Consider the following 24,274-nt stretch of genomic DNA (forward strand, 5'->3'; position numbering starts at 1 on the left):
TGAAAATACCCGTCATGTCACTGCTTTGTAACCAACATGAAACCCCCTCCTGGCCCATGTCTTTCACTTAGGTCCTTTAGCCAATCAATGTATTCACGTAACCAATAACATTAAAAATTATGCTTTGTCCTGCCTTTGACTGACCCTATTACTGTAAACCAATCAGAATATTGTAATTTTATTTTCCCCCTTCAGCACTGTAATTACTTGTGACTTTCCTTTTTTCCCCCCTGAGATCTGTGAGCTTTAGCCTGAGATTGTGATGTCCCATTGCAATGGTATTCTGGCTTCAATAAATCTCTTTTGATTTTACTTTAACAGAGTTGGAGTGTCTTTTCTCTAGAACATGTTATAAAAAATTGCCAGACTATTTTCCAAAGTGGAGTTTGAGTTTCAGTTGTTCTAGTATGAGTTTCAGTTGTTCCATATCCTTGTCAGCACTTATGATTGTATTTTTTAATTTAGCCATCCATGTGTAGTAGATCTCATGTTTTTAATTTGTATTTCCTAATGGCTAATTATGTTAAACTTTTTAAATGTACTAATTTGTCATCATATATCCTCTTGGCTGGAAACGCTGGTGGCATAGTGGTTAAGTGCTACGGTTACTAACCAAAAGGTCAGCAGTTTGAATCCACCAGGCGCTGCTTGGAAACTCTATGGAGCAGTTCTACTCTGTCTTATAGGGTTACTATGAGTTGGATTTGACTCAACAGCAATGGGTTTTTTTTTTTTTTTTTTAATCCTCTTTGATGAAGTGTGTATTAAAGACTACTGACCATTTTTCAATTGAGTTGTTTGTTTTCCTACTTTCAGTTACTCTGGATACAAGTTGTCAGATATGCAATTGCAAATATTTACTTCTAGTATGTGGCTTGCCTTTGTATTCTCTTAACGTGATCTTTCACGGAGCAAAAATTTTTAATTTTGATGACGTCCAGTTTACATAAGGATATATCCTTGCCTATTGTCTTTCTACTAGTAGTAGATTCCTATGAGAGGAATCTGAAGTTTCCAATTATAACTGTGTACTTTCACAAAGCGATTTTGGTAAAAAAGACAAGAGAAAACCTAGGAATAGAAGTCTCTGTATCTTTAACTGGCCTTTATACTCCACAGAAGACCTGTTTTAACTGCAGGCCAGTTGCTTGTGGTTTTTGAGGAACTGGTCCATTTCATCTAAGACCACAAAAGATTAGCGATCTAAGATCCAAAGAACTATGCCAACAGCCCCAATGTTAAAATATTTTAGTAATAGGGGACCATTTTATAGAAGTAGTAAGCTATATTTAAGGGCACTGACAATGTAAACTTTATTAGGATAGATTCGGGAATGGGGCTGCTCTTTGTGACCTGATTTTCTGAGGGAATGAATCCTATTTGGGCAACAAACATGTGCTTTTTCGTAAATAACTACTCGTTCTTTTTATTATTGTACTTTAGACGAAGGTTTACAGAACAAACTAATTTCTTGTTATACAGTTAGCACATGTATTGTTTTACAACACTGGTTAACAACCCCACAACATGTCAACACTCTCCCTTCTCCACCTTGGGTTCCCTATTACCAGCTTTCCTGTCCCCTCCTGCCTTCTAATTCTTGCCCCTGGGCTGGTGTGCACCTTTAGCCTCATTTTGTTTCATGGACCTGTCAAATCTTTGGCTGAAAGGTGAACCTCGGGAGTGACTTCATAACTGAGCTAAAAGGGTGTCCAGGGGCCAGTAAATAACTATTCTTACCAGCTCATCCTTTCCTTTTTACGTTCTCGAGTCCCAATTATTTCCAAACAAACAAACAAACAAACTCGTTGCTGTCAATTCCAACTCATGGCGACTCTATAGGACAGAGTAGAACTGCTTCATAGGGTTTCTAAGGAGTGGCTGGTGGATTTGAATTGCCAACCTTTTGGTTAGCAGTCGAGCTCGTAACCACTGTGCCACCAGGGCTCCCAATTATCCCCAGAGGACAACTTATATTTCCCAAAAAGTCCTCTATAAGTGAATTGGCTGGTGGAGAACTTGGGGGAAGTTTACAGGAGTTATCTCTGCTATGTTAAAATCTTTAGGTATTTTTTCTAAAGAATGCCTAAAGTAATTTCCACATCATGGTAAATAAGTGACTCCAACATTTTTACAGTCTGTGAAATATAATAATACACCTTATTCTTTTTTCATTCTAATTTTGATTTTTGAAATACTGATTATTTCATAAAATCCTACTAAACATTCCACACAGTTGCTTTCTTATGATTAATTGTATAAAGCCCTCAAAATAAAAGAGCAATTTATTTAATAGAATTATCCATCCACTGCCCCACAGGGGCAACACTTAGTAAAGGAAAAGTTAAAATCTTAAAAGGCGCTTACTTTATCTGGACAATTTTTGCTCAGCATAAGTGGAAAGATGCGTTGTTGTAAGTATAACGCTTTTGATCTGTCACTACCATCACAGCCATACATGAAGATATTCTCCTTCCTACTATGGCCATGCAGGTCACAGTACAAAATAACCTCTCGTTTCTCCATCAATCTACCAAGAAGAAAAAGAGTAAGTTACCAAATTTTTTCCTCCACGTTTTTCTTCTATGAATGCAACTATGCCTCTATGAGTGCAATACCCAAAGAAACAGTTTCTTATATCCTAGCATTTCATTTCTCCCTCTTCTCGTCGATACTGCATGTTATCACTAATACACAATTTTTTTAAAACCTTCAATAAATTCCTATTGATTATAGGTAAAGGTTAAGTGTTCTAGCCTTCCATGATAAGGCCCAAATACACCTTTTAACTTTACTCCATGACTTTCTCCACCAGGATCCCTCTACTTTTTTATCTGGTTTTCTGTGGTACATAGAAAACAGTTCACTTTGGTCTTTGCCCATTACAACGTAGAATCTCTCATGTAGATTCTACTTTCTGACTGGAATATCTTCTCTCTTCATCTCTGTATCTGCAAAAACGATCCCCCCGCTCCATCCTTCAAGACTGACCTCAAGTCTCACTTCCTCTCTAACTAGTCAAGCCCACAGATTTTTCTCTTTTTGAACTCTTGTAGCACTTAATAGTGGTTTTATTTACTTAACACTTACCTTTGAAAGTTTTCATATTTTTGGTATTTAAACTCATAACAGGTGAGGGATGCTTCAAATCATCTAGAATAGTGCTATGCACATAATAGGTACCCTGATATCTGTTGAATAATTAAGTAGTTGATGACTTGGTGTTGAAGCCAATTAATATCTAACCCTTGATTAAAGTAGCAACTAAGTATCATTTTGAGAAAAACATTACCAAAGCTGAAATTGATTTTTTCCCCTGGTAAAATTCTAATAAATACATACATTTTCAAATAATACTTTATTGTGTTTTTGGTGAAAATTTACACAACAAATTAGGTTCCCATATGACAATTTCTATACAGATTGTTCAGTGACATTAATTACATTTTTTACAATGTGTCAACATTCTCTTTAGTTGCATTCTGGTTGTTCCATTTTCGGTGCTCTGGTTTCCCTGCCCCCTTATGTTCTCATCTTTGCTTTAGAGTTAATTGTTGACCTTTTGGCTAATACATATTTTAAAGAAATTATTATACATTTCTTAAGTGCACAACCCTTATAATTTAGGTGCTCAATGAATATTACAACCATCAAAAATAAGCCACAAAAACTAATTGATGAAAATGACTAATAGAGGAGGCTTTCAAAAGGTAAACAGATGGTAGTAGTTGGAAGGTGGTAGGATTATGGGCATCTTCCTCTTTTTTTTTTCATATTTCCAAACTATATAGTAATATAAGTAATATCACTATATTATGTAAATAATTAAAATTACATTTATTATTTGTTATATATGGAAGGATACACACCAAAATGTTATCAGTGGTATTTATAGCACTATAAGATGCATTGTTTTTATAACAAAAATATTAAAACCTAAAGCCAAAACTTTCAAAGCATAGCTTTTATCAGAAATACTTTAAATTATAGTGAAATGCCAAACTGAAATCTGCTACATGCATTAATTTGTTGCCCTGTTCTCACCCAGTGCCCAATACATTCTAATTAATTACGTAAAATTGACATAAAACCACTCAGTGATAGTTAAATGTTTTCAGAAAACTAGGTTATAAACATTAATATCAAGTGAAGCCCTTAAATATGAAACACAAAAAACTTGTTGCGTCAAGTTGATTCTGACTCAGCGACTATGTAGGACAGAGTAGAACTTCCCCATGGGGTTTCCTAGGCTGCAATCTTTACGGGGAACCCGGGTGGTGCAGTGGTTAAGCACTCAGCTGCTAATCAAAATGTTGGCAGCCACTAGCTGCGCCATGGCAGAAAGATGTGTCAGTCTGCGTCCGTAAAGATTTACAGCCTTGGAAACTGTATGGGGGCAGTTCTACTCTGTTCTACAGAGTCACTATGAGTTGGAATCACTCGACAGCAACAGGTTTGTTTTTTAAAAAAATTTTGGAATCCTTTCAGGAGCAGATTGCCAGGTCTTTTCTCCTGTGGAGCTGCTGGTGGGTTCCAACTGTCAACCTTTCGGTTAGCAGCCAAATGCTTAACCACTGTGGCACCAGGGCTCCTTAAATATGAAACATACTGCACATTTTTAAAACAAAAAATTCCTCCTTTTTAATGATGTTCCACATTCTTATAAGTGAATCAAAAGAAACCTCTAAGTAATTCATTCCAAAGAAATGCTATTACTTCTGAAGTCTTTATTTCTGATACTTTAAGTACCTTATACTAAGATCTACTCTCTTATTCTTGTATACAAGTTGTCCCCAACTTAGGACGAGGTTCTGTTATGATGACTCCATTCTAAGTGGGTTCTGATGGAAATCGAGTACCTCCTTTTTTTTTATTTTGGTTTTCATTATTATTGCCTTTTACTATTGGTATCTTTATAAATCTGATTTTGAACATCTGCAAATGAATATCTAAGAATGATATATCAGCATATTATGTGCTTCAACATTCTATGTAGCACATATTACTAATGTTAAGATGTACAAAAAAAAAAAAAGAAAAAAGATGGTCATAAGTGCAGTAGGAAACCCTGGTGGCGTAGTGGTTAAGTGCTACGGCTGCTAACCAAAAGAATGGCAGTTCAAATTCACCAGGTGCTCCTTGGAAACTCCATGGGGCAGTTCTACTCTGTCCTACACGGCCGCTATGAGTTGGAATCGACTTGATGGCGACGGGTTTGGTTTTATAAGTGCAGTATGTCATAACTTGAATACGTCTTAAGCAGGGGACTACCTGTATCTTATATATACTCAGCCATAGATACACTTACAGATATTCACATTTCCACATATATGTGACTTCTCATTCTACTTACCTGCCTACTATTAATTACATTAAGGTCTTTCTCTTTCTTGGAAGTCTTTCTGAAACTTACTGAGTATACCCCTGCTTTAACCTTCTCACAAGGCAATCTGAGAATTGACACATGATAAATAATTTCCATGGTCTCTTTCCACACATGTCGTCAATTTGATTCTTGTGTATTCCATTTGGTGAGGTGCACGTGTATAGTCGCCACTGATGTTGGTGAAAAAAGGTACTTGCAATGAAGTTGTTGGTCTTGCAAAATCCTATTATGTGATCTCTGGCATTGTTTCTATCATCAAGGCCATATTTTCCAAGCCCCAATCCTTCTCCTTTGTTTCCAACTTTCACATTCCAATCACCAGTAGTTATCAATACATCCTGATTGCATGTTCGATCAATTTCAGACTGCAGAAGTTGGTAAAAATCTTCAATTATTCATCTTTGGCCTTAGTGGCTGGTGCATAAATTTGAATAATATTCGTATTAACTGGTCTTCCTTGTAGGTGTACGGATATTGTCCTATCACTCCCAGCATTGTACTTCAGAATAGATTTTAAAATATTTTTTGATTATCAATGCAACACCATTCCTCTTCATTTTGCCATTCCCAGCATAGTAGACCATATGATTGTGCAATTCAAGTGGCCAATACTAGCCCATTTCAGCTCACTAATGCCTAGGATATCAATGTTTATGCCTTCGATTTCATTTTTGACAATTATCAATTTTCCTAGGTTCATATTTCGTACATTCCACATTCCAATTATTAATGGATGTTTGCAGCTGTTTCTTCTCATTTTGAGTTGTCTCACATTAGTAAATGAAGGTCCCGAAAGCTTGAGTCCATCCATGCCATTAAGGTCAACTCTACTTTGGGGAGGCAGTTCTTCCCCAGTTGTCTTTTGAGTGCATTCCAACCTGAGGGGCTCATCTTCCGGCACTGTATCAGACAATGTTCCTCTGCTATTCATAATGTTTTCTCTTGCTAATTCTTTTCAGAAGTAGACTGCCAGGCCCTTCTTCCTAGTCTTAGTCTGGACTACGGAAAAACTCAATATCATCAGCAGAACAAAGCCAGGGGCTGACTTCGGAACAGACCATCAATTGCTCATATGCAAGTTCAAGTTGAAGCTGCAGGCAATTAGGACAAATCCATGAGAGCCAAAGTACGACCTTGATATCACGCTGAATTTAGAGACCATCTGAGAATAGATTTAATGCATTCAACACAAATGACTGAAGACCAGATGAGTTGTGGAATGACATCAAGGTCATCACACATGAAGAAAGCGAGAGGTCATTAAAAAATAGGAAAGAAAGAAAAGACCATAATGGATGTCAGGAAAGACTCTGAAACTTGCTCTTGAACGTTGAGTAGCTAAATAAAAGAAATGATGAAGTAAGAGCTGAATGGAAGATTTCAAAGTGCGGTTCAAGAAGACAAAGTAAGGTATTATAATGATATGTGCAAAGCCCTGGCGTTAGAAAACCAAAAGGAAAGAACACACTTGCCATCTCTCGAGCTGAAAGGACTGAAGAAAAAATAAAAGCTTTGAGTTGCAATACTGAAGGATTCTACAAGGAAAATATTAAACAATGTAGGAAGCATCAAAAGAAGATGGAAGGAATACACAGAGTCACTATAACAAAAAGAACTGGTCAACGTTCAACCATTTCAGGAGTAGCATGTGATCGGGAACCAATGGTACCAAAGGAAGAAGTCCAAGCTGCACTGAAGGCACTGGTGAAAAGCAAGGCTCCAGGAATCGACAGGATACCAACTGAGATGTTTCAACAAATGGATGCAGCACTGGAAGTGCTCACTCGTCTATGCCAAGAAATTTGGAAGACAGCTACCTGGTCAACTGACCGGGAGAAATCCATATTTATGCCTATTCCCAAGAAAGGAAATTATTGAACAATATTATTAATATCACACCCAAGTAAAATTTTGATGAAGATCATTCAAAAGTGACTGCAGCAGTTTATCAACAGGGAACTGCCAGAAATTCAGGCTGGATTCAGAAGAGGATGTGGAAATAGGGATATAATTGCTGATGTCAGATGGATCCTGGCTGAAAGCAGAGAATACCAGAAAGATGCTTACTTGTTTTTTATTGACTATGCAAAGGCATTGGACTGTGTGGATCATAACAAATTATGGATAACATTGCAAAGAATGGGAATTACAGAACTCTTAATTGTGCTCTTGAGGAAACTTTACATAGACCGAGAGGCAGTCATTTGAACTGAACAAGGGGATACCACGTGGTTTAAAGCCAGAAAAGATGTGTGTCAGGGTTGTATTGTTTCACCATGCCTATTCAATCTGTATGTTGAGCAAATAATCTGAGAAACTGGACTATATGAAGAATGGGGCATCAGGATTGAAGGAAGATTCATTAACAACCTGCATTATGCAGATGACACAACCTTGGTTGCTCAAAGTGAAGAGGACTGGAAGCAGTTACTGATGAAGATCAAAGACCACAGCCTTCAATACGGATTACACCTCAACATTAAAAAAAAAAAAATTTTTTTTTTTTTTTAAATCCTCACAACTGGACCAATAAGCCACATCATGATAAATGGAGAAAAGACTGAAGTTGTCAAGGATTTCTTTTTACTTGGATCCACAATGAATGCTCATGGAAGCAGAAGTCAAGAAATCAAAAGATGTATTGCATTGGTCAAATCTGCTGCAAAAGACCTCTTTAAAGTGTTGAAAAGCGAAGATGTCACATCGAAGACTAAGGTGCGCCTGACCCAAGCCATGGTGTTTTCAATGGCCTCATATGCATGTGAACGCTGGGCAATGAATAAGGAAGACCGAAGAACTGATGCCTTTGAATTGTGGTGTTGGTGATGAATATTGAATATACCGTGGACTGCCAAAAGAATGAACAAATTTGTCCGGGAAAAAGTACAACCAGAAAGCTCCTTAGAAGCAAGGATGGTGAGACTATATCTCATATACTTTGGACATGTTATCAGGAAGGACTAGTCCCTGGAGAAGGACATCATGTTCGGCAGAGGGTCAGCAAAAAGGAGGAAGACCCTCAGCCAGATGGATTGAGACAGTGGCTGCAAGAATAGGCTCAAGCATAGCAATGACTGTAACGATGGTGCAGGACCAGGCAGTGTTTTGTTCTGTTGTAGATGGGGTCACTATAAGTTGGAACTGACTTGATGGCACCTAACAACAATAACAAATGATTTCCATACAGACAAGCCACGGGGCCTTGGCCTCTAGTCCACCTTGGGTTAGACCAAGGACCCTCAATGTCCAAGAGCATTAGGTAGACATTACACATCCTCTGATGGGCATCTCACCAGCTCCCTTTTTATGAATAAAGAAATAAGCTTTTTATTTTGGAATAATTTTAGATTAACAAAAAAGTGCAAAAATAGAACAGAGAATTCTGGTGTATCACCCAGATTCTCCTAATGTTAACATATTACATACCGATGATACATTGTCAAAAACTATGAAACCAACATTGGCAAATTACTATTAACTGAGCTCCCATCTTTATTTGGATTTCACTAATGTCCTTTTTCTAGCCCTGAATCCAATCCAGGATATCACAGTGCATTGAGTCAGTTCCATTTTTAAAAGTTTTCCATTCCCAGGAGAAGGAGGAGGTCATGAGTTTTTCTTTTATCACTTAAACATTTCCCAGATGTTGCATCATAGATACATCACATTTATGATGGGTATAAAACCAGGGTTCAGTCTCTTTTGTGGGGATCTGTACTTCACTGCCTGTTTCTAAGTAGACAAAAGGATTAGCATGAAAATTAGCACTGAGGCTGAACTGCTGTGATAATCAGACCCATGCCAAGTGCTCCAGAAGCCTTTTCCATGGCTCCTTGGATGGACTGGAAGTATCCTGGAGTCCTCAGCCTTGAGACAGGGCTCTTGGGCTTGCCCTGGAGGCCCTGGTACTAAAGCTGGGTAACATTTGGAATAATCCTTAAAAATTTACAAAGATTTTTACATCTGTATCTAATCCAATTAATAAGTTATTTTTTTCTTTTTACACTGCATGCATTCTGGGCACTTCAATAATAATTTTCTCATTCACTTCTCCCTTCTATGAGGTAGGAAACCCTGGTGGCGTAGTGGTTAAGTGCTATGGCTGCTAACCAAAAGGTCGGCAGTTCAAATCTACCAGGCGCTCCTTGGAAACTCAATGGAGCAGTTCTACTCTGTACTATAGGGTTGCTATGAGTTGGAATTGGCTCGATAGCAGTGGATTTGTTTTTTGTCTTTTTTCTGTGAGGTAGGTATAATTATTCCCATTTTATAGGTGACAAAACTGAGACGTAGATTGGTTTTTCAACTGCTTGAAGTCACACAGTAAATAATATAGCAGGGATTTCAATCTGATATGCTTACTCCAGAGTCCATGCCCAATCCATAAACCACCATAAATCTTAAGGGGTGTTGAACTTGTAATGGATATCCTGACTACAGAAAGTCTTCCTAGCACAGACATATCCCAGAGTGTCATGACGTGAGCCTATCAAAGAATTTACCCAGTCGTTAAAAAAATGTTGAAATATTATGTGCATTTTACTGTTCCAGATTCTTTGGAAAACTTAAAGCTTTTCAATTCAAATTTCCAGGGGGAAATAAGACCAATATCCATGAAATAAACTGCATAATCTAATAATTTAAAGACTCCTTGTGTGATCAACACAGTGCTAGAGGCTCCTGTGAGGTGGAACTCATTTTCACATATAAGGGATTCAAGAGTCTCAAGTACACACCGGTGCTGGCGTTAGCTTTAGCAAGACACCAAATCTGGGATATGCCAGGTTCAATCATTAGTTTCAAACCATCATAACATTCTAGATTCTGTCTCGTCGCTTGAGGGAAGGCTCATTAGTCCAGTGGCATAATGTCAGAAGGCTGTGGAATCAAGTGCTGGGGAGAGTGGGGGGAAAAATAAAGTAGCTATAGTTAAACTCTCTCAAGAAAAGCTAGAGCACAAGGGATGCGATTATGGGATCAAAATTCTTAACTACCAAGTTTACTCAATAAGCAGGGAGGTAATTTGAGGCTTATTTTACCTACGGATCATGTTCCGGGTGTACCAAACAGAAGGAAAAGACTCCTTCAGGACAGATGTATAGCTACGGTTTAAATCCCGTCCAGCTAAGGAACACCGATAATTTCCCACAATCACACCATCTGGATTCAGCATCGGTACCACCTTGAAGATAAAAGTGTCCCGGAGCAACTTGGCATCACTGGAGCCTCCTAAAATATAATCTAGGAAGCCTTTCATGATCCATGAGCTGTTGGTTTCTCCAGGATGCACTCTTGCAGTCAAAATCACAGCCTTGCGCTTTCTCAGCTCAGTGTTCTTCAAGGGGGTGGTGATGGTTAAAACATATACCATGTTTCTAGCAAGCGTGTGGCATAAGACACGGATTTTACAAAACTTTGATCGCACTGGGTCATTATTGATGCCAGAGAGGTAGTCTTGCAGGTTGCTGTAAGTATACGGATAGCAGTGAGCAAAGTAGCAGGTATCTTTGTTGTGTGGAAATTGAAACGTCCACGTAAGTGAGAAATAATGGCGTCCATCTTGCCCCAGATTGTTCTTATAATACTTGATTTGGTCTCCTATCCTCTTCCAGCCAATATTATGAACCTTGGCTTCTTTCTCAGAATAGAAAAGTGGGCGCATACCCCGGTTGTAAAGACTGGCAGGCTTGGTGAAGTTGACAATCGTGAATCTGTAGGCTATTTCTGCTTGGGTATTAGTGACTTGGAAATAGTACCACTGGGTGTGCTTATTTGTGAAGAGGTCAGGGCGCACAGTCAACTGGTATTCATATTCTGCCCTAATACACAAGAAAGAAAGGAAACAAGCACATAAAATGTAAAGAAGACACTCAAGATTACATTAAATAAGGAAATTTATTTCAACTTATTCACAAGAAGTTTTTTTTAAAGGCATTCATTTAGGCAGTGTCCAAAAGTAAGTAACTACAAAAAACAAGCCTTCTGAAATTCTCTTATTGGATGAGAAAGCACTTTTACGTTAATTCTAAACAAAGACTTGGATTCCTTTGTAATTCAAGAGAACACATAAAAACATGGGCATTTAATAAAAAATTATTTCAACTCAATTATGTTTCCTATAAAAGAAATGATCAAAGCATTCTCGAAACAGAATAAAAGTCCAATGTTTCTCTTTTTGCTCCAGACATACAGTTCTCTTTTCTATTAGAGACTAACTGTAGAGATCTAAGATAGCTTTCACTGAGAAATATTTAGAAACACATATTAATATGATCACATGGATTAAAAAATTTTAAACTCTTCGAGGATAAGGATTGTATTTGATAACTCTTCGTATCCCCCTACTTAGCACATTGAAGATGTTCAAATAAAGGCAAAAATAATAATTTCTTTGGTATCCTACTTACATACATAATAATCTTACCTGGTTAGTTGTGACTTTTTTTCTTTAACAAATAGCTTTCTAGTCTATCAGCACTATACACTTAGTATATGTATGTGTGTGTGTACAGACATAAACACTGACCTGGGAATAGACGAAATAAATATTGGGAAGTCTTGATTGCTGCTGAGTCCAGACAATGGGTATATATGGTAGTTAATATGCAACTGTAGTACTCTCCCTACTTTAGTGTATGTTTAAATTTTTTCATAATAAATAAAATTTTTTAAAAAAGAATGCCCTTGGGCAGCATGTTCCTAAAGCATATTTTGTGGAACACATCCCAAGAACTAGTCCATTAAAAGTTTGAGAAGCACTGTGTTACAATGTGTAGTAGCAATGTATAGCACCCTGCTTAAATTAAACTCACAGTTCTCAAAATTATTTGAACTAAGACCCTTTTTTTGCACCTTCTATCCCTGCAATAATCTCTTATTAACATTTATATTTCAAGGAATTACAGTTGAGTAATGTATCGTAAGAACTTTAGTGTACAGGAAATAACAGATGGTTGATGGTCTAGCTCCTTAAATAAAGGTGATTAAAACCTACACTTTGACTACCTTCTGTAGATTACCACTCTCAAACCTTGCTTCAAACATCAAAGTGTTGTCACAGTTATCCATGGGCTGCTTCAGGGATGTTCGGTTGCCCCCAACTCGGGAATACACAAAACAGGGCTCTTTGTAAGCTGATGAGAGAAGGCCATAGAGGTATCAAGGTATGTCCAAAGTATACAGGCTATTACGAACGCAGTCTGGAGCTACAGCACAAGTATAATTAAGGTGCTACTAAAGGTAGAAAAACTTAAAGTAATGACACTAATGTATTAGACCTACATTGTGTAGCTCAACTCCTGACTAGATTGAATCAACCTCCCCACCCACAACTTACACACAAACTAAAAGCCTAGCACCTGGAAAGTTTTGCCCATTTTCAGGTATAAAAAATATTTACCCATGTCCAAAGGTGTAAGTAAGGTATGGCAGGTAGGGCATGTGTCCTGGGCGCTGCTTAAGGAGGGTGCTAATGAGTAGTTTCTATTGGCCATCGTGGTTTCCATCATCAGCTGTGAGAGATCATTCAGCAATTTAAAACTAATTGCTATAGGCACTGTTTTTTGTAGCTAGGCCCCTGCCTCGTCTCTACTGACCTATAAAAGACGTTCAGCTTTCAACAAAGAAAAATTACGAAGCATACATAAAAGCAAGGGAAATCTCCCAACACACTTTCAAAAGGCAGCGCCATCGATACAGCCAGGCTTGAATAAGATAAAGATGTTAGAGCGATCAGATAGGAAATTTAAAATAAATATGACTAGTATATTAAAGGCTATAGTGGAAAAGGCAAAAAACATGTAACATCACATGCATGATCATACGTTTAACAGAAAGATGAATCAAAAGAAAGCTCAAGTAGCTATATTAATATCAGACAAGGCAGACTGCAGGGATAAAGGTACAATAATCAACATGGTAGTGCACACGAATCAACAGATTAATGGAACGGAATGAAGAGTCTAGAAACAGACCCACACATAAATGGTTAATTGACATTCAATAAAGGTGGCTAGGTGATTGTATAAACTGTTGAGAAAAAAAATGAACCTTGGCCCCATCTTAAACAATTCACAAAAAATGATTCAAGATGGAAGGCAGATATAAACACAAAAGCTAGAACAATGAAGTTTCTAGAAGAATACATAGGTGACCTTGGGAAAGGCAAAGATTTATTTAAAGAGACACGGACGGCATTAAACTTGAAAGAAAAACAATTGGTAACTGAAAATCAAAATGTAAAGGTCCTACTCCTTAAAAGACATTGTTCTGAAAATGAAGAGGCCTGCCACAGGCTGAAAGAAAATATTCACAATACAATATTTGACAAAAGATTTATACCTTGAAAATACATCAGTCATAAAAAGACAACTCAGTACATATGGGCAAAACATTTGAACACACACTTCACAAAAGAAGATATGTGAAAGACCAATAAACACATGAAAAGATGCTCAACATCATTAGTCACGAGAGAAATGCAAATTAAGCTCATGGTAAGATTCCACTTCATACCCATTAGAGTGATTAAAGTTAATAAGACTCACAGCACCAAAAGCTGGAGAAAATGGAAGCAACTGGAACTCTCACACACTGCTGGTAGGAGTGTAAAATGGTACAGCTACTCTGGGACACTCTAAGATAATTTCTTAGAATGCTAAACACATACCTACCCTATAACTTAGCAATTCTACTACTGAGTACTTAGTCAAGAAAAATGAAAATATGTATCATTAAGCATGAAGGTTTATGATCATTTTATTTTTAATAGTCCCAAACTGTGAATAATCCAAATGTCCATAAATTGTGATAATCTTAATGATGAAATACTACTCAGCGATATAAAATAATCAACTATTAATACACATATGTATGAATTTGAAAGACACTATGCTGAGTCAAAGAAGCCAGACATAAAAGTCTACACACTGAATGACTGCATTTATATGAAACTGAAGAGTGGGCAAAATTAACTTATGGTGATAAAAACTCAGAACAGTAGTTGCCTGGGGCTGGAGACTGACTAGAAGGAGGTTGGGAGAACTTTCTGGGCTGATGAAAGTGTCCCATATCTTGATGGGGGTGTTGGTTACATGAGTGTATATATATTTCAAAACTCATCAAAGTATACACTTACGTCTACTATGAACAGCAAAACAAACATAACTAAGAGAGGAACCCAGGTACCAAATTATGTTCTACAGCACTAAGTCTCATTGTGTGCCCACCATCTTCAGCTAGATAAACCACGTCATCCTTGGAGTTTAGATAAAGCGGTTCTGTCTCCAGGCCTGTGGGGGTGTATACTGGCTCAGGATAAGGAGGAGTCCAGTCTGCCAGAAAAAAAAAAAAAAGAGAGAAAGAAAAGAAAAATCTTTTGAATATATTCTCAAAGTAAAACAGAAAAACTTTATTGTGTACTTAAAAATGATTCATTGGTAGACCTAGGCTGAAATTTAGTATTTATGTGAGGATGGATTTTACCAAGGGTTCACTGGAAATAATATCAACATTCACACTGTAACAACATCCATGACATTTTATTTGCACCGTGTTCTAAATTATTGTTGACTGGTTCATGATTATTTTGTACTCGCTATACATTTAAGAATGTAATTTCTAATTGTCCTGGGCTCTTGATGCCTTTTTGTCCCACCTGTGGACTCTTTGCCCTACATTTTATCTTCCATTCCCTAAATCTGTGGCTTCAAGCTTGATAATAGTTGTCCCCTAAACTTCTAAGCATGCTCAGGGTTCTTTCTCCCCAAAGGAAGGATCCACATTATTCAGCAATACTAGTGACTCTTCCCTCCATTCTTTTTAGGACAGTGTTCCTTGAACGTTGTGCACCACTGCTCAAATCTTTTCGGCTATGATCTATTTGATAGGAAGATGTGACTTCATAGCCCAACTACCCTCGTTGTTGTCACTTCTTAGTGGAACAAGAATTTGGTGATGAGAAACAAGTACTACTGGCTAAGGAAATATTTTGGGGATTATGAACACATATGCTTTAGGAATATAAGTATATATGAACCAAGTGAATAGGGATCAAGTCTTGCTGTAGAAAAAGCACAGTCCAGAATATTGATGCAACTATGAATTACTATACTTTGCAGGGTTAGCTGAACAACATAAAACCAACTAAATAGTTAACAACTAAGCTAAACAAACAGCAAATTATAATTAAAAAGTGAGGCACTAATTAATTGAAAACCTTAATCAACTCAAGTAAAATTTAGTAATGCACTGATACCACAGCATCTATTCTGAACGCTGGGAATTTCACCTATTTCCCTGTGCGCACGCTTGTTGTAAGAAGTCACACAGCAGCCAGGCTTCTCAGTTAGAGAGGAGTACAGGTTTCATTAATCTCTGCTAATGTTCTTCTTTACATTTAAATCAGTAATTATTAGTAAAAAATCCTTATTGTAAAGAAACATGAAACTCTATCTGAAGACCTGGAGAAAGCACTTGAATCTAAAGGTCAACTTTGCAGCCAGTTTTTCTGGAGTACCCTCACTGAGGACCATATTTTGAGAATCAGTCTTAACCTACTTCAGTCTAGTTTTTGTTCTCCCCAGTCCCATGCCACTAAAACTGGCATTTGCATTGTATTTGAAACAGAGTAGGCACTCAATTAAATGCTGGTGGACTGGGTGGGTGGGTCGGTGGGTGGATGGGTGGATGGATGAACTCAGACAGGGATCTTGTCCATATAATCCTTACATTCAAACGATGTAAACACTGGTTATTTCCATAAATGCTTTAGGTCTGGCAATCTCTTCACTGCAAAAAGCTGCTCTAGAGCTAGGATTGGTAAGCAGGGATTTGGGGTAGAAATGAAGTATTCCCAGATCTTCTGAGGAGTTCTCCACATTCAAGAATGTCATGTCCAGTGGGCTTAGACATATGTTTAAGATTAAACAAACTGATACAGACCCGTCTTGATTATTACCCAGTGGTAGCTTTTGCAGGTGTCTTTATGTCACGTAGCCTAGGAAGTTCCTTTAGAATTTTTTCCATCATCAGAATCTCCTGCCAGCCTTGTTGACGTCTGTTGTCCAAAAAACTATTTGAAGGAGGTGGTTATCACTGTCCCACGAGAACTTAGATGCCTCTTTATAAGAAATGCACTGTTTTCCAGTTCTCTCAAAGCTGCAAACTCTTGAGGGACCAAAATGGCACTGCATTCTTTTGAGTTCTCCTTGGGTCAAAGCTATGTTCCCAGAAGAATGGAGCACTCACTCAGGATTTACCATGTTGTAAAACCAAACCAAACCTGTTGAGTTTATTCCGACTCATAGCGACCCTATAGGCAGAGTAGGACTGCCTCATAGGGTTTCCATGGAGTGGCTGGTGGATTCGAGCTGCTGACCTTTTGGTTAGCAGCTGAGCTCTTAACCACTGCATCATCAGGGCTCCTACCATGTGATATGAGCACCAAATCACCCCCAAGTCTCACTGAGCACCTTGTGAAGTTTTTTTTACTTTGGCTTTAGAGCCTTTTTCCATAGGCCTGAGATCTGGTTGGGAGGCCAATCTCTGAGACAACACCAGGCCCCTCCGCCCTACAGCACACACTTCATTTTCTTTTAAGGAAAAAAAAAAAAAAGAATCAACCCTCATCCAAAATCAACCCTCATCCAAAAGAAGACTTCTTGAAGCCCAAACCACCAGTTTAGCTTGCTGGCCTGGACATGTCTAAAATAGCTGAAATTAAAGCCAGGACCCTAAACAAAAATAAGTTTAGAGTGTGGCTCTTGTAAAGATTAGGAAGTATTTTGTTTTAAAGTATTCTGTTTGTGGGGTGGTCTCCCTCCTCCCAGCCCTGCCTTTATTTGATCACTTTGTGTTCAGTTCCAATCTGTAAATATTACTGTTCTTGGTAATGACAACAGAATGTTGCTTTTTTGGAAATTCAGTAAGTGCATGTTTTGGAAAGTGTCTTCATGATGGTAAATCTAAATCTGTGAAATACATTAGTTTGCACTATATCTGTCATCCTTTCATGGAAAGAAATAAAAATAATAAAAATTAACAGCCCCAGGAATGATTTAAAAGACCACAACAGGTTTGTTTTTCCTTTAGGTTTAATTGACTGAAAAAGAATGGCATTGGAATGCTGACACTGCTCTAACTTCAAGACTTACTATAAAGCTGGTTATCAGGACAGTGTGGTATTAGTCAAAGAATAGACAAATAGATCCATGGAACAGGATAGAGAGCCCAGAAATAGACCCACACAAATAGAGTCAACTGATTTTTGAGGAAGGGGTAAAGGTAATTCAATAAAGAAGTCTTACAGTCTTTTTCACACATGGCCAAAAAAAAAAAAAGAGGAAGAATCTACACACAGACCTTATACCTTTCACAAAATTAAACTCAAAATGTATTGCAGATATAAATGTTAAACATAAAATTATATAACTTCTAAAAGATGACGGAGGAGAAAATCTAGGTGGCCTTGGGTTTGCCAATGAGTTTTTAGATACAACACCAAAAGAAAAAAATGGACTTCATTAAAATTAAAAACTTCTGCTCTGTGAATGAAAAGATAAGCCACAGACTGAGAAAAAATATTCGCACAGCTGATAAAGAACTTGTTTCCAAGATAAACAAAGCACTCTGAAAACAACCTGATTAAACTATGGGCAAAAGATCTGAACAGACACCTCACCAAAGAAGATATACAGATGGTAAACAATCATATGAGAAGATGCTCAACTTCATAGGTAATCAGGGGATTGGCTATCAGTAAAAACCAAAATGAGATATCACCACACACCTATCAAAACGGCTAAAATAAAAAGTAGTGACAACAACTGCTGAAAAAATTGCAGAAAAACTAGATCACTGCCAAAGAAGAAACAGATATTTTCAAATAACAATATTCTCCCTCTCTAAAACAACAACAGATAAACACAGATGGTTTTAGGGGAATTCTATCACACTTGAAAAGAGCACTTAACTACAGAATTATTTAAACTGTTCTAGAACATAGAGAAGGAACCCTGCATAAGATTTACAGTAACTGAAAAAAGTATTAAAAGTTAGAAAATTACAAATCTAATTTATAAATATCCAAGGAAAAATCCTGTATAAAATATGACCAATCAGAATTCAGCAACACTAAAAATAACACACAATGACTAAGTGCAGTTCATTCTGGACATATACAAAACCCACTGCCGTCGAGTCGATTCCGACTCATAGCGACCCTATAGGACAGAGTAGAACTGCCCCATAGAGTTTCCAAGGAGCGCCTGGCAGACTTGAACTGCTGACCTCTTGGTTAGCAGCCGTAGCACTTAACCACTACGCCACCAGGGTTTCCAGGACATATACAGCTAGTTCAATATTAAGAAAGCCACTAATTCACCCAACAAGAGGTCAAATGAGAACAACATTATGATCCTTCCTCTCCAAAGATACTGAAAAGACATTTAATGAAAGTTAATAATTATACCTGGTAAAGACTTTTAATTATATAAGACTAAATGGAAACCCTGGTGGCGTAGTGGTTAAGTGCTACGGCTGCTAACCAAATGGTCAGCAGTTTGAATCCGCCAGGTGCTCCTTGGAAACTCTATGGGGCGGTTCTACTCTGTTCTACAGGGTAGCTATGAGTCTGAATCAACTCGATGGCACTGGGATCTGGGGTTAAATGGATACTTCCTTAATATAATCAAAGGAAAATATATTTCAAACCAAAAGCCAACATTTTGCAAAATGAGAAAACACAAAGCATTCTCATTAAGGGGAGGGGCAAGATGACGGTACTGGTATTATTTAATATTTTCCTTAAAGTACCAGTCACTCAGTCAAGGAAAATACAAAGGACAAACACTAGAAATGAGAAGATACATTACTACTAGATGATATAACAGCACAAGTAGAACAGATGTAAGAATTTAAAAATTAGAAGCAATAAGAGGTGGCTAGTTTCAAAATGAGGTGCCCTGATGGGGCGGTAGCTAAGAGCTATGGCTGCTAACCAAAATGTCAGCAGTTCGAATCCATAAGCCACTCCTTGGAAACCAATTATCGAACAATATCATTAATATCACACACAAGTAAAATTTTGCTGAAGATCATTCAAAAGCGGTTACAGCAGTACATTGATAGGGAATTGCCAGAAATTCTGGCCGGATTCAGAGGAGGATGTAGAATGAGGGATATCACTGTTGATGTCAGCTAGATCCTGGCTGAAGGCAGAGAATACCAGAAAGATGTTTGCCTGTGCTTTATTGACTATGCAAAGGCATTTGACTGTGTGAATCATAATAAACTATAGATAACATTGATAAGGATGGGAATTCCAGAACAATTAACTGTGCTCATGAGAAAACAGAGCTCTGGTGATACAGTAGTTAAGAGCTCGGCTGCTAACCGAAAGGTTGGCAGTTTGAATTCACCAGCCTCTTTTTGGAAACCCTATGGGGTAGTTCTACTGTGTCCTATAGGGTTGTTATGAGCTAGAATTGACTCGACAGCAACAGGTTTGGGCTTTTTTGGGTTTGGGTGGCACTAGACTACTAGCCGAAAAATTGGCAGTTTGAACCACCCAGAGGCACCCTGGAAGACAGTCCTGGAGATCTGCTTTTGAAAGGTCACAGCCTTGAAAACCCCGTGCAGCAGTTCTACTCTGCACGCATGAGGTCACCATGAGTTGGAATCGACTTGACGGCTACTAACAACAACAGTGGTTTCAAAATTAATATGTAAAACTCAGTAACTTTCTTCTACATAAACAAGCTATATTAAAGAAAAAAGATTCCATTAAGATAGCAAGAAAATAGGTAAAATACCTATCAGTAAACTGACAAAAGGTATAGGAAAAAAAATTAAAACACTACTAATGGAGATAAAAGAAAACTAGAATAACTAGTGAGACATACTTTGTTCTTGGACAAACCAAAAAACCCAAACCCGTTGCTTTCAAGTCAATTCTAACTCACAGTGACCCTATAGGACAGGGTAGAACTGGCTGATGCAATATTGTAAAGATGTCAATCTTCCTTAAATTAATCTATAAATGTAATGTGATTACAATGAAGTTACCAATATTAAATCTGGGAGAACTAGGAAAGCTTATTTTAAAGCCCATTAAAACAAAACAAAAAACCAAACCTGTTGCCATGGAATCTGACTCACACCAACCCTAAAGGACAGAGTAGAATTGTCCCATCGAGTTTGCAAGGAGCAGCTGGTGGATTCGAACTGCTGACCTTTTGGTTAGCAGCCAATCTCTTAACCACTACACCATATGGCAAAAAATAGCCAGGAAAATTCTGAAAATGAAAGTTAATGACAGGGAACTAAGTCTACCAGATAACAAAATTATAGCTTTAAAGCTATACTATAAAGACTTTCATGCTGGCAAATGAATAGATAGGTTAATGGAACGGAAGAAACCAAAAACCCAAACCAAACCCACTGCTGTCGAGTTGATTCCGACTCATAGCGATCCCACAGGACAGAGTAGAACTGCCCCATAGAGTTTACAAGGAGCACCTGGTGGATCTGAACTGCAGACTTTCTGGTTAGCAGCTGCAGCTCTTAACCACTACGCCACCAGGATTTCCAAGGAACAGAAGAGAGTTCAAAATTAGATCTAGGAGTTTAGATTGTAATAAATGCGGCACTACAACTCAGTGGACAAAAGACAATTTATTTAATAAATTTTGTTGGAATAACTGGCTAGACATTTAGTTAAAAAACTGGATTAACAGCTCACTTCTTGCATCCAAATGGACTCCTGATGGATCAAAAATTTAATCATGAAAAATAAAACTGTGACAGTGCTGAGAAAAAATGCGAGAACTGCAACCCCAGAAACCACAAAAGAAACGATAGACAAAGTGATTACATAAAAATTACAAATTTCTGCATAACAAGGACAAAAAGAAAATGATAAACTGAAGAGGGGAAAAAAAGCAACATATGCAACGTAGTAAGCTAATTTACTGAATATACAGACAGCGCTTATAGCCCAAATTAAAAAAAGTACAACCTAATAGTAAAATGGACAAAGGATTTTATTGGAAAAGTCATTTAAAAACAGACAACAGATATACGTAAAGATGCTCAACCTCAGGCTTAAATAACAAATTAAACAACAACATATATAAATGAAAATATACCAGATTGGTAAAGATCAGAACAGATGATTAAACAGTCGATGAAGGAACTTACGGGAAAATGCTCTCATATGCTTCTTTTATGACTACAAGTTGTTATAACTATTCTGAGGCACAATTTGACAAGAGGTTTTTAACCACAACACCTAATAATTTACCGTGCAAATGTATTTATATATGTGCATTAATTAGGCCACACACCAAAGGTTGTCCACACAGCACTGCTGGTCAGAGCCAGACTGGAAACATCTAAAATTCATTAACGGGGTGGCCGTTAAAGAAATTATGGTTCATCCACTTAGTGAAATCTAATGCACCAGTTTACGAAAAAAGAGAGACTGGTGGATATGAGTTCACGGGAAAGCCTGTCAAGTCAGATGGCTGAGTAGGGCAGAGCTAATCTACAGCTGGACTGGAGAGCTCCATCTTTATCTCCAGGAAGGCTGACTACTGGCCAAGAGAAGGGTGGTTAAGATTTATGATGTGCTCTTTAAAGTCCGAAACTCCCCTGGTTGCCCCTACCCCCCACCCCAGGCCAGTCTGTTCCGTGATGGCTTTCCATGGATATAATCAGTTAGATAGCCTGGCTTGACTCCATGACCAGAGGGGCACACAAACCTGGCTGGAACTTTTGCCTTGAGGTCATCTGAAGCTAAGATAATCACCACAAAGATCTTGGTGTTTCACTCAGAAGACAAGCCTGTGCATATGAGAGTAAGCACCCTGAAGAACTTCCACAGACCCCAGGACTTACCCGAAGCTTCTTCCTCTTGCTGCGGTGTACCTTCTTCCTTGAAATAAGTTGTACACGAGAATGTTCTGTGGAGCTTTGAGTCCTTTCAAATATCTGAATTTGTGAAAGCTTTGCAATAGGCAAGTGGGAGAAAGCAAGGTCCAAGACAATACGGTAGATTTTTGGAGAAGGATTTTCTGAGAAGCTAGCTAGCAAAGCGCAGAAAGCCATTAGGGATACCTGGGAGTAAGTTCCGATTCTTCCGAGGAGGAGGTGGTAGATGCTGCAGCTGGACTGAGAACCAGGGATGCCCGCAGACGCTTCAAGGACACGGATTGTGAATAGAAGAGCTGTGGCATGACGCAAAGTGAGGCTTTCATCCAGCAAGGCCTTCCTTGCACGGACTGTCACCAGCTGCGTTATGACTTCATTCATGGCTCTGGGGACCCTGGGGACATGCTGTGACAGGCTGCACTTGCACCTGCTACATGGCCACCCCCCTTCACTTGACCCAGGTGGGTCACAGAGCCCCAAAGCCTGTTCACATGCAAGAGAACTGAAGTAGGTGCCAGAAAATCTAATCACTCTTAAAACAATACTCTGGCGAGGAAATATATTTGGAATTTCAAGATAAGAGGCCAGAAATGCAACTGGTCTCCTTTGAAAGAACCTCAGCAATGCAAGTGGGGATCTACTAAGCAACCATGAGGGGACGGGAGAACCTTCTGCTCCCTGAGCCACTGATGGTGACCCATAGGACTGAGAGCAAGACAAAGGTGGAGAGTGCGCTGTTTCCCTCACATTTGTCCATGGACTCGGGGGCTGAGGCTGTCAGACACTGGGAGAGCCAAAGCTAAACTCACCCATAAAAAAACTCACCCATACGAAGCCTAAAACGATACATAAATGCCTGCATTCTTCAGTCCATAAAAGCCCATTAAGGAAAAGAAGTAAAAGTGGGGAAGGAGAGAAGACTGAGATAGATGGGCAAAAGTGAGAGAAAACTAGAGGAACAGAAATGGAAGACGGGGGAAAGAAAGAAAGACACAAAAGAGGATAAAGACCCATTGAAAGAGCAGAAAGACACACGGGGGTAAAACAAAGAATGAAACAAGAGAAAGCATAAGGGCACAGCTCATGGCCATTCTGCCAGAGCCTGTCTGTGACTTCACCTGACAAAGAGTTTGACTGCGAACAGAGCACAGTGTTGCTGTTTGGAATGTTTAGAATTACTTAAGGTCTGCGCATGCGCCTCAGTTCAGCACATGTAGCTACTGAGCACTTGAATTACGGCTGGTCTGCACTGCGATGTCTGTAAATTTAAATGCACACCAGATTTCAAAGACTTAGAATGAAAACAAAGAATGTAAAATATCTGGGATATACTGGATTAAGTAAAATACATTTGTAGACAAATCCCACCTGTTTCGTTTTAGCTTGTTAAATGTAGCTACTGGAAAATTTAAAACTGCGTGTGTGGCTCACGTTACATTTCTACTAGAATGCCCTATTTTAACGTCAAGGCTCTCCTCGTTAAAATCAAAGTTGGCGAAGTAAGTTTGCTAATGTTTGAATCTCAAAAACTGCTAAGAACATACCAATATGCTGGACTTTTTCATCAATGACCTCACAGTGGTATGGCCACCGTGTCGGGCTCAGTGGGCCAGAAGAAGAGACTCCATAGAGGTCCCGCGGTTCACGAAGACGTGGCACCCATCTCCCTAGCTGATATTCTAATAGTATCTGTGTAGTCCGGGGGAAAAATGGATCGCCAATAGAGCCAGCTGGAAAAGATTCAAATACAATCATAAGTGGTAAGAAGGAAAACCTAATTCCTATAATTTTTATATTTTTCCATTTTTCAAACCATTATCTTTTGTGGGTATCATTGCTTTACAAATCATGGCATTTCTTATTCACAAATTTCTTATTTTCTTGGTATAGAAATTTTGTAACAACTGATCTTCACAATTAGCTAAAAAAAAAGTTCATCTCACTCCCAAACTATTGTTG

The 24,274-nt window shown here is 38.3% G+C and overlaps 1 protein-coding gene across 11 annotated transcripts in view; it reads right to left on the bottom strand.

Annotated features, from left to right (window-relative positions):
- The window catches only part of AGBL3 (AGBL carboxypeptidase 3), a 91,221-nt gene that overhangs the window by 58,068 nt on the left and 8,879 nt on the right, over positions 1-24,274 (bottom strand). For 6 of the 11 annotated variants that reach the window (XM_049893342.1, XM_049893341.1, XM_049893346.1 and 3 more), the window contains 5 exons: positions 23,860-24,045; positions 14,614-14,718; positions 12,381-12,519; positions 10,426-11,205; positions 2,368-2,530 (listed from right to left, as the gene is read on the bottom strand). In XM_049893342.1, coding sequence (XP_049749299.1) covers positions 2,368-2,530; positions 10,426-11,205; positions 12,381-12,519; positions 14,614-14,718; positions 23,860-24,045 — 1,373 coding nt within the window. The other 5 variants (XM_049893345.1, XM_049893349.1, XM_049893348.1 and 2 more) reach the window with 5 other exon arrangements.

This window comes from Elephas maximus, chromosome 8 (assembly GCF_024166365.1).
Source record: "Elephas maximus indicus isolate mEleMax1 chromosome 8, mEleMax1 primary haplotype, whole genome shotgun sequence".
In the NCBI taxonomy this organism is placed as follows: Eukaryota; Metazoa; Chordata; class Mammalia; order Proboscidea; family Elephantidae; genus Elephas; species Elephas maximus.